The sequence below is a fragment of the Melospiza georgiana genome, chromosome 29 (assembly GCF_028018845.1).
Source record: "Melospiza georgiana isolate bMelGeo1 chromosome 29, bMelGeo1.pri, whole genome shotgun sequence".
Lineage (NCBI taxonomy): Eukaryota > Metazoa > Chordata > Aves > Passeriformes > Passerellidae > Melospiza > Melospiza georgiana.
This window is the reverse complement of record NC_080458.1, coordinates 4037852-4048554: the sequence shown is the minus strand read 5'-3', so window position 1 is coordinate 4048554 and position 10703 is coordinate 4037852. Positions and strand designations below refer to the sequence as shown.

Below are 10703 nucleotides of genomic sequence, written 5' to 3'. Positions count from 1 at the left end.
GTCACACCCGTGTCACCATCTCAGAGTCTTTTCCAGGTGGGAGGAACTTCCCTACCTTCCCCACCTGCCCCAGGTACTGCTTTGGATGGGCAGGACAACACAGGGGCCCTCAGTCCCTGCTCCAACAGCTGCACAAGGTGCCCAGGCAGGCAATTTTAATGGATCAAGTTTTGGGATGCAATTTAAACTTATACTTAAAATCCCAAGACAAAGAGCCAGGTTGACCCTGTGGTTGTACCACCCTGGTCCCATGAAAATCCATCTCCCTGGGACGGATGATGGATGAACCTGTGATCTCTTTGTCCCAGCTGTGTCAGAAAGAGGAGGGAATGACAGGAAGCTCCCCTTTCTTCCACAGGATGCGTGGACACCTCTTGGGATGCATCCCTGTTTCTGGAGCCAGCTTGACAGGTCCAGGTGTGGTTGGGATGTGCTGCCAAGGCTGATCCGGTGTCAGCTGCGATCACAACAGCTGCCCACACTCTGGGTTACGGCACGTGGGGTGGGATGGCTGCTCTCTTTGCTCGGGCCCTGGGCTCCAGCTGCCACAGAAAGCTCAGAATTCACACCTGGTTCACCTCAGCTGCTGCACAGGGCAGGATTTTGGGATGGGCAGTCTCTCACAGGCGTTCCACTCTCTGGGGTCACAACACTTCCTTCCATGATCCATGGGGATTACTTGGAGTGTTGCCAGTCAGCTCTGGAATGAGGCACTCACAAAGTGGGAAGAGGAGGCGTGGAGAGGGGAATCGCACTGGAGCCAGCACCAGCCCTTCTGAATCACAGCATCGTTTAGGTTGGGATCATCAGGTCCAATGATTTCCTTGGCACTGCCAAGGCCACCACGGACTGTGTCCCCAAGTGCCATATCCACACATTTCTTGGACACTTCCAGGGATGAGGACTCCACCCCTGTCCTGGGTAGCTCTGCTGGGGCTGGACAGCCTTTTCCAGGAAGGAATTTCCCCCAATTTCCAACCTGAACTTGGTACCATTTGAGGCCATTTCCTCTCATTCTGTCCCTCATAACCCGGGAGAAGAGTCAGACCCACCTGGCTCCAACCTTTCCAGTCTCCTTCAGGAATTCCCTCCCCTCTCCCCTGCTTTTAAAATACTGCTAATTGCATAGTTTTTTAATGTTCATCGTAATTAATTCCTGCAGGAGACAGAATTCTCAACCCAAGTCAGATTTTTATACAGGTTTATAACAAGGCGGAAATCAGCTGGAAATATGGTTGAATTTCTTCAGGAAATGTTGATAATGAGTAAAATTTAATTACAAAATTAGCACAGAAGGAAAATCTGAGATACCAGTTTGGCTTTTCCTGGTGTAAGGTGAGGTAGGGGCTTTTGGTAGGGAAAAGTGGATTTCTCAGCTGTTTTCCTGGAAAATACTGTGTTTCTGGGTGAGAAAAGTCTCTGAGCATCCAAAGTCTTGTCCACCTTGAGATATTCCAGCTGTTTTAATAACCTCCAGCTACAACCCCCTAATTTAGGGAGTTTATGAGGCACTTTCCAAATGGAGCCAGGATTGCACAGCCCTGACCACAGAACCTCTATGTGTAGTGGATTCTCAGCCTGGTTTCATCCACTTCCTTTGGGAGGAAGAGAATCCTGCCAAGTGAAGTCCAGCTCCTCCTTAAGTCATGTAAGGGTCAGAGAGGAGGTTCTTCCCGTGGGGATGTGGTTCCAGAGGTAGTTTTGTAGGAACCACATCTTGTTGACTTTTCAAGAAATGAACCCAGGCTGGAGCCTCCAAGTGGTGCTGCCAGCAGTGGGGTTTGGCTCCCAAATGCTTTTCCATATGTCCATAGCCACTGAGTGCTGGAGAGGTGGAGTCTGGCACAGAGATGGGGAGAGGGATGGATCCTCCCGGTGAGAAGCAAAAGTTGCTCCTGGGATATTCTGAGAAAGAGAGAAGGACAGGAATGGGAAACAAAGGGTGCAGCAGGTGCTCCTGGTGATGCAGTGAAGGGTCAGACGCCCCCAAGGACAATGAAGGTCTTGTGCCCCTTGAAATACCAAAAGAGGTGGGGAAATATGGGAGAGAATGAGCTGTGGGGATGAGCAGGGGTAACTGTAATTACAGATGGAGGTTAATGAGATAAGGAGATCTGTCAGCAAAGCTCATGAGTCAGGCAGGATTTGGGGAATTTCACAACTGCCCCACTGGTGCTGGTGTTTATCTGACCTTTCTGGGCAGCCATTAATTGCTGCCTGATGAACCAAACCTAATAACAACATTAGAGACCTGCTAATTACTACGGAATGGAGATGAGCTCCTCCAGAACGTATAAAGGAGAACTTCCATACTCCTCTGGAGTAGCTGAGGATCCTTCATTCTCATTTCTCCTCCTGTTTTACCACCTTCTACATCAGCTCTCCCACCTGGAAGTGCTGCCATGAGACGATATTTCTCTGGATATGGGGACAGGAGTTTCAGTTCTTCTTCTGCTCACTGCGGGACCTTGGGTGGTGGAGATGGGAGATTCGGAGGGTTTGGGCATGGGTATGGCAGCAGGAGCCTCCACAACCTTGGAGGGTTCAGGAATGTCTATACTCATGGAGGCTACAGAGGAGAAGGAGTAAGATATGGGAGATGCCTTGGGTTTGGTGGCTGGAGACAGCCTGAGAGGGGCTTTGGCGGAAGAGGATATTTTGTGGGAGGTTTTCAAAGTGGTGGAACAGGGCTTGGTGGCACCTACAGAGGAGGTTCAGGCAGGGAGGTACTCGGAGGAGGCCTTGGCATAGGGGTACAAGGGGCTGGGCAGGGACTGGGGCAGGCTGGAGTTCTCCGAGGCATTGAGGAGGTCCACGTGGACACCAACTTGCTGAGGCCAATACGGCTCCAGGTGGACCCCGAGTTCCAGCGAGTGTGCTCGGATGAGAGGGAGCAGATCAAAGCTCTCAACAACAAATTTGCTTCATTCATCGAGAAGGTGAGTCCTGGTCTCTGTGCTGTTATCTGGAAAGGGGGAAGTATAAGGTAGAAGTGAGTCATGGGGACACCTTCCTGTTCCATCTTCTTCCCCCAAAAAATGCCAGCACTGGCTGAATTCCCAATGCTGCTGTGAAGCTCACAATGGGTCCCTGCTCTGTGAATCACTTTTTGCCTTGGGCTAAAGATCTTGGAGTTGTCTTTTGTGGCAGGACAGTAAAGTGCTGAGATGTCACCGGCACATAGACTCACTCCTCTTTTGAGGAAAGGGGTTTCTGGGAATATATATTCCTGTATTCCGGTGCCTGGAGGTTGTTGATGCCAGCAGAAAAAAATGGGTGAGGGACATGGACATCTTGATGAGTTACTATTTTTTTTCTCAAGCAAAGCCAAACCTTGCAAGAACAGGCTGTTTTAGTGCCTTTCTTGCAGGGGCTCGTACTTACCAGAAATTGCAAGTGAATTCAATTTCTCTGAATTATTAAACAAATCACTTCTTGGTTTGGAAGCCTTGCCCTCTACTAGGTGGTCCATCTTCAGCTTTTTCATTACTTTCCATCTCTCCAGTTTTGTCTTCTCTTCTGCATCTACTCAAACCCACCACAAAAGCTCTTCCATCCTGGTGGTATCTGGGAGGTGTCTCTGTTTCTGCTCCTCTCTTTTACATGTGGAGACTTCAGGGTTTCCTATTTCACTGGACAGGACGTGTTGGTTACACTGAGGAGGTTTAAGATTCCATAGTCCTGAAAAATTAGCATGTCTGTGACTCTTCTTTCCCTCCTAAACTTTTGGGTGTCCAGGTTATCACCTGGTCAATATTACAGAAACTGTGGAGTGATTTGTGTTGAGACAGACCTTAAAGCTCATCCAATTCCTGCCATGAGCAGGAACACATTCTAGTAGACCCCTCTGTTCCATGCCCCATCCAACCTGGCCTTGAACACTTCCAGGAATGGAGCATCCTCTGGGAAATCCACTCCAGGGCCTCACCACCCTCTCTGGGAGGAATTTCTTCCCAATATTGCATCTATCCCTGCTCTCTGGCAGTGGGAAGCCGTTCCCCCTTGTCTTTTCTCTCCAGGCTCTTGTCCCCAGTCCCTCTCCAGCTCTCCTGGAGCCCCTTTAGGCACTGGAAGGGGCTCCAGGGTCTCTCTCCCTTCTCCTCTCGAGGTGAGCACCCCCAGCTCTCCCAGCCTGTCTCCATGGCAGAGATGCCCTCTGGAGACATGCAGCCCCTCTGGATCTGCTTCACCTCTCAGGTTCAGTGTCTGGAGCGGCAGAATCAAGCACTCTTGGCCAAGTGGGAACTTCTGCAGCAGCAAAGCTCTGGCCCTGAGGAGAGCAGGAACATCAACAGCTTCTTCCAGGCCTACATCACCAACCTGCAGCGGCAGCTCGAGACACTCCAGAGCCAGAAGGAGCAGCTGGATCCTGAGGCCTACAACATGCTCCAGCTTGTTGAGGATTATAAAAACAGGTGAATAGTCACAAATCTGGGAAAACAGGTGCTAGGTTTTTCCTAGGTGATGCTCACTGTGCCCTTGGATGGCAAAGCTCAGCTTTGCGTCTGCAGGATTTTGGAGTTTCTTAGCCCTGCTCTTCTTCAGGTGCATTATGGGGCTTGACTTTGATGCTGGAAGAGTTTGCTAAGGGTTGAACTCCCAAAAATGAGAGGAAAACCAAAGTTTGTGATGATCTCTCCCATCCTTTTTCCTTCCCAGACTCTTCCTTTTCTTTCTCCCCTCTAGCAGTGAGTGACCCAAAATTCCACTCGTGGGGCTCTGGTGGGAAGGGACAGAGCTGAGCTTGGAGTCAAGTTGGGAAGAGTTGTCACCTTTTCTGGCTTAGATAATTTATGTCCACCCACAGCTCTGAAAAATGGAAAGTTTAGTTCAGAATTACTAAATTTAGAAGTGATCTGTACTGACCCCATTTTTTGGGCTGTTTTAGTGCCTCTTTTTGCAGAGGAGAAAATTTCTGGCACTTGACAGAAATTGCAATTAAAGTAAAATGAAAACTCAACACATTCAGTGTTTGGTTGCTTCTGTTGTTTACTGGTTCACCTGACTTAACAATTAATATCAATAATTAAAGGTAATGGATAGATTAATTAAATACATTCATTAATAATAGATAATAGATAATAGATAATAGATAATAGATAATAGATAATAGATAATAGATAATAATCTACTTCCTTCTGTCCCCCAGATTCGAGGATGAGATCAACAAACGCACATCCAAGGAGGAAGAGTTTGTGGAGCTTAAAAAGGTGAATTAACCTGAGATCCTGAGCAAATCAAAGCCATGGAAATAAAAGCATATTTGGATGGTTGCCAAGGTTCTCAAAAGCTGAAGTTTTTATTGAGCTTTGTCTAATTTTAACCAAAGTAAATGAAAACCAGAACAAGACTGAGGATGGATTATTTCCTCTAGAGAATGAATCAGTCCTTTGTAGGACAAATATCTAAAAAGTGCTGTTTTTTTCCCTATTCACTCAATCCCAATCCAGGTGGAATATTGTCGTTAATTTAAATAATATCTGTAGATGGCTTAGAAAAATAAAACTATCTGTGAAGAGAAAATTTAGGCAACCTTTTACTAGAAGTATGAATAAAAATTGTGTTTTCCCATTTCTCATGTTCCCCAGGAACGGATTTATTGCTGCAGCTGTAGTACTCATTTCCCAGCCAATTTTTTAATCTTAAATGCTTTCCCTTTGTTCCTCTTGCTTTTCAAATGAAATCTGAGATCTCTAGGCCACTATTTGATCCTAGGAATGAAGGCTTTATGGAAATATCCCAAGAATTGTGCTTCAGTGGAGCATTTGGGTCAACAACATACAAATATATTACAATATTTTTGGGGTTTTTTACAGGAACTGGATAGTGCCTACATGGGAAAAATGGAGTTTGACATCCGAGCGGATATCCTGAGGCAGGAGCTGGAGTTCCTCCGGTGTTTATATGAAGCTGTGAGTGATTCAAATATTACCCTTAGGTCTTGAAGGACGCACCCTCTGGAGATTCCCAGAAATTTTGCTTGGGTGGGATTTTTTGGCTTGGAGAATTAATCATCCTTGACCTTTTGTGTGTCCCAAAGGCTAGAAGACCTTGCAAATTACAAGTGGTGGGGGTACAGTGGTACCTGGGGGCTGCAGGTGGAGAAATTCCAGTGGGAAATTGGCCACAAGGTCCCATTTTTTTCCTCATACAGACCTGGACTGACCACAAGGACTGGTAAAATCCCTAATCTGGTTTTCCCTGCAGGAGCTGTCCCAGCTGCAAACGGTTGCTGGGAACGTTGATGTTGTTCTGTCCATGGACAACCACAGGGACTTGAACATGGATGGGATCATCGAGGAGGTCAGGCGGGAATACGAGGGGATAGCCCACAGGAGCACGGCTGAAGTGGATGCCATGTACCGGGGCAGGGTGAGTGCACACCAGGGGAACAGGAACACAAATCTCCTCATTGGAAAAGAAGCCAAAAATGTCTTGTGTCCTCTTCCCATCAGTACCAGGACCTGCAGAACATGTGGGTGAGTCAACAAGAGCAGCTGAGGAACAGTCACCAGGAAATCCAGGAACTTGCCAGGCGCATCCAAAGACTCCAACCAGAAATTGAAATCGCAAGGAAAAGGGTAAAGCTGATACTTTCCAGCAGGACTAAATGGCTTAAGCCCCTTTTCCATGGGATCTCAGTGCAGTACGTAGCAGCCAGTTGTTTGGAGGCAAACTTAGGGATGGAGTCTTCTCTTCCAGTTGAAGCAGATTTAGATTTTTGGGACCTATATGGGGTTTAATTGTGTTTATTTACCCAGTCCAATGTATTTTTGCTGTTCTGTCACTGAGAAAAGCCTTTTGATTTCCAAGGAATGCCAGGAGGATGTGAAAATTGTGGGATTTGGGGGTTTTCCTGTGCTGGGATAGAAGTTGGACTTGATGATTCCTGTGGTTCCCTCCTGACAATGGATATTCCATGATTCTATTATAAAATCCTCCCCACAGATGGGACATGGTCATGTTCCCTTTGTTCCTTCTGCAGAATTCCAGCCTCCAGGACTCCATTAAAGATGCTGAGCACCGTGGGAGCTCGGCCGTCAGGGATGGCCAGGAAAAGCTAGAGGAGCTGGAAAATGCCCTCCAACAGGCCAAGGATGACCTTTCTCAGCTTGTCCGTGATTACCAGGAGCTCCTGAATGTGAAGCTGGGCCTGGACATTGAGATCGCCATGTATCGCTCACTCCTTGAGGAGGAGGAGAACAGGTGGGGGCAAAATCCAACCTGGGTGAAACACCCAGACAAAGGAGCATGTCCATGATGGATCTGTCACTGGGATCTCTGGGATGCACTGGGCCTGGGAGGAATTGCCTTTCTGCAGATCACTGATAAAGCCTGACCTGAATTTTAATTCTGATTTTATTGGCTGCCTTACCTCAATGTCGCTTTTCCTCCACAGGATCCAGGAAGGATCACCGGCCACGATATGTGAGTATCCCAAGGATTTTCTTGGGGCTTTTCATAGGAAACTGTTCCTACTTTGTGGTCTTGACACCATTGGAACAAACTATCCCGGTTCCCATCTTAATTCAGGAAAGGATTCAAAGGGGAGTTGGTGAACACACATTAATGTAACAAGTGGCTTTAGAATTATTGGCTAATTCCTAATAAATTTGGAGAAAATGTGAAACACTGCATTTAACCTGTAGGTCTGTTTGATGCAGGGCAGAAGGGAAGGAAATAAAAACTAGTCCTAAAATTTGTGGGAAAATTGAGGAAGCTGAAGGAGAGAGAAACACAGTCTTGGCCTTTGTAAAGAATAGGCTGCACTGAGTGTTCATGGGTGAAATAAGACATTAATGATGTTTTAAAAAAAGCTAAAAATCCCAGAAAAATGAGAAAATATTCCATAGGTTGATGTCTACTAAGGGAGATTCTTGTTGGCCCCTTCAAAGACAAGTCCATGACCACCTGGGTAGGAAGGATGATGCTTAAATCAGCCCTGCTCAGAATTTTTTGGGGTAAAAAGAATAAATTGAATGTAATTTTCCATTTCTTGCAGGTGTCATTGACCACAATGCCAGAGCTTCTGGAGTCTTTGGAGGCATAAAAAGTGGGAAGGGGATAATGAGTTCTGGTGGTAGCAGTGGGAGCAGAACGAAAGGGCCAGTCACTGGAGGGGGAAAAGGTGGAAGCTCTGGAGGAGGTGGATCCAGCTTAGGTGGGGGTGGTTCCATCTCTGGTGGTGGAAAAGGCTCAGGATCTGGAGGAGGGAGAAGCTCAGGCAGTGGAGGCTCCATGTCCAAGGGTGGCAGCAGCTCCGGAGGGTGGGGGTCCAGCTCTGGTGGTGGTGGGTCCATATCCAAGGGAGGCAGCAGCTCTGGAGGGTGGGGGTCCAGCTCTGGTGGTGGGTCCATGTCTGGAGGAGGAAAAGGCTCAGGATCTGGAGGAGGAAGTTCTGGCAGTGGAGGCTCCATCTGTGGAGGTGGAGGAAGTTCTGGCAGTGGAGGCTCCATGTCCAAGGGTGGCAGCAGCTCCGGAGGGTGGGGGTCCAGCTCTGGTGGTGGTGGGTCCATATCCAAGGGAGGCAGCAGCTCCGGAGGGTGGGGGTCCAGCTCTGGTGGTGGGTCCATGTCTGGAGGAGGAAAAGGCTCAGGATCTGGAGGAGGAAGCTCAGGCAGTGGAGGTTCCATGTCCAAGGGAGGCAGCAGCTCCGGAGGGTGGGGATCCAGCTCTTGTGGTGGTGGTTCCATGTCCGGCGGAGGAAAAGGCTCAGGATCTGGAGGAGGAAGCTCAGGCAGTGGAGGCTCCATCTGTGGAGGTGGAGGAAGTTCAGGTGGTGGAGGTTCCATGTCCAAGGGTGGCAGTAGCTCTGGAGGGGGGGGGATGAGCTCTGGTGGTGGTGGTGGTTCCATGTCCGGAGGAGGAAAAGGCTCAGGATGTGGAGGAGGAAGTTCTGGCAGTGGAGGCTCCATGTCCAAGGGAGGCAGCAGCTCCGGAGGGTGGGGATCCAGCTCTGGTGGTGGTGGTTCCATGTCTGGAGGTGGAAAAGGCTCAGGATCTGGAGGAGGAAGCTCAGGCAGTGGAGGCTCCATCTGTGGTGGAGGAGGAAGTTCAGGTGGTGGAGGCTCCATGTCCAAGGGTGGCAGCAGCTCTGGAGGGTGGGGGTCTAGCTCTGGTGGTGGTGGTTCCATGTCCGGAGGAGGAAAAGGCTCAGGATCTGGAGGAGGAAGTTCTGGTAGTGGAGGCTCCATCTGTGGAAGTAGAGGAAGCTCAGGCAGTGGAGGTTCCATGTCCAAGGGAGGCTCCAGCTCTGGAGGGTGGGGATCCAGCTCTGGTGGTGGTGGGTCCATGTCTGGAGGAGGAAAAGGCTCAGGATCTGGAGGAGGAAGCTCAGGTAGTGGAGGCTCCATCTGTGGAGGTGGAGGAAGCTCAGGCAGTGGAGGCTCCATGTCCAAGGGTGGCAGCAGCTCTGGAGGGTGGGGGTCTAGCTCTGGTGGTGGTGGTTCCATGTCCGGAGGAGGAAAAGGCTCAGGATCTGGAGGAGGAAGCTCAGGCAGTGGAGGCTCCATCTGTGGTGGAGGAGGAAGTTCAGGTGGTGGAGGTTCCATGTCCAAGGGAGGCAGCAGCTCTGGAGGGTGGGGATCCAGCTCTGGTGGTGGTGGTTCCATGTCTGGAGGTGGAAAAGGCTCAGGATCTGGAGGAGGAAGTTCTGGCAGTTGTGGTTCCATGTCCGGAGGTGGGCAGAGCTCCGGTGGTCAGGGATCTGGCTCCAGTAGCAGCAGATGCAGCTCCCAAAGTGGAGGCATGAGCTCTGGAGGTGGTAGCAGTTCTGGCAGGAGAGGTTCCATGTCTGGAGGTGGCCAGAGCTCTGGTGGTCACATATCTGGCTCTGGCAGTGGCAGATGCAGCCCCCAAAGTGGGGGGATGAGTTCTGGAGGAGGGAGTAGCTCTGGTAGGGGAGGCTCCATGTCTGGAGGTGGAGGGCAAGGAAGCTCTAGCAGTGGAGGATCCATGTCTGGAGGTGGCCAGACTGCTGGAGGATGGGGGTCCAGCTCTGGGAGGTGCAGCCCCCAAAGTGGGGGGATGAGCTCAGGAGGTGGGAGCAGCTGTGGCAGGAGAGGCTCCATGTCTGGAGGTGGAGGACAAGGAAGCTCTAGCAGTGGAGGCTCCATGTCTGGAGGTGGCCAGAGCTCTGGTGGTCAGGGATCTGGCTCCAGTAGCAGCAGATGCAGCTCCCACAGTGGGGGAATGAGCTCAGGAGGTGGGAGCAGCTGTGGCAGAAGAGGCTCCATGTCTGGAGGTGGCCAGAGCTCTGGTGGTCATGGATCTGGCTCTGGAAGTGGCAGATGCAGCCCCCACAGTGGGGGGATGAGCTCTGGAGGTGGGAGCAGCTGTGGCAGAAGAGGCTCCATGTCTGGAGGTGGAGGACAAGGAAGCTCTAGCAGTGGAGGCTCCATGTCTGGAGGTGGCCAGAGCTCTGGTGGTCAGGGATCTGGCTCCAGTAGCAGCAGATGCAGCTCCCACAGTGGGGGAATGAGCTCAGGAGGTGGGAGCAGCTGTGGCAGGAGAGGCTCCATGTCTGGAGGTGGCCAGAGCTCTGGTGGTCACGGATCTGGCTCTGGAAGTGGCAGCTGCAGCCCCCACAGTGGGGGAATGAGCTCTGGAGGAGGGAGCAGCTGTGGCAGGAGAGGCTCCATGTCTGGAGGTGGCCAGAGCTCTGGTGGTCACGGATCTGGCTCCAGTAGCAGCAGATGCAGCCC

At 50.4% G+C, this 10703-nt stretch overlaps 1 protein-coding gene across 1 annotated transcript; it reads left to right on the top strand.

Moving 5' to 3' along the window:
- Positions 1-2481: 2481 nt before the first annotated feature.
- On the top strand, positions 2482-9751 carry LOC131094405 (neurofilament light polypeptide-like). Its single transcript, XM_058041998.1, has 12 exons — positions 2482-2509; positions 2689-2753; positions 2784-2939; positions 4198-4415; positions 5150-5210; positions 5817-5912; positions 6208-6372; positions 6456-6581; positions 6986-7228; positions 7400-7428; positions 8308-8776; positions 8864-9751. Exons 1-12 carry the CDS (start codon positions 2482-2484, stop codon positions 9749-9751), a joined length of 2544 nt encoding a protein of 847 aa, XP_057897981.1.
- Positions 9752-10703: the final 952 nt, after the last annotated feature.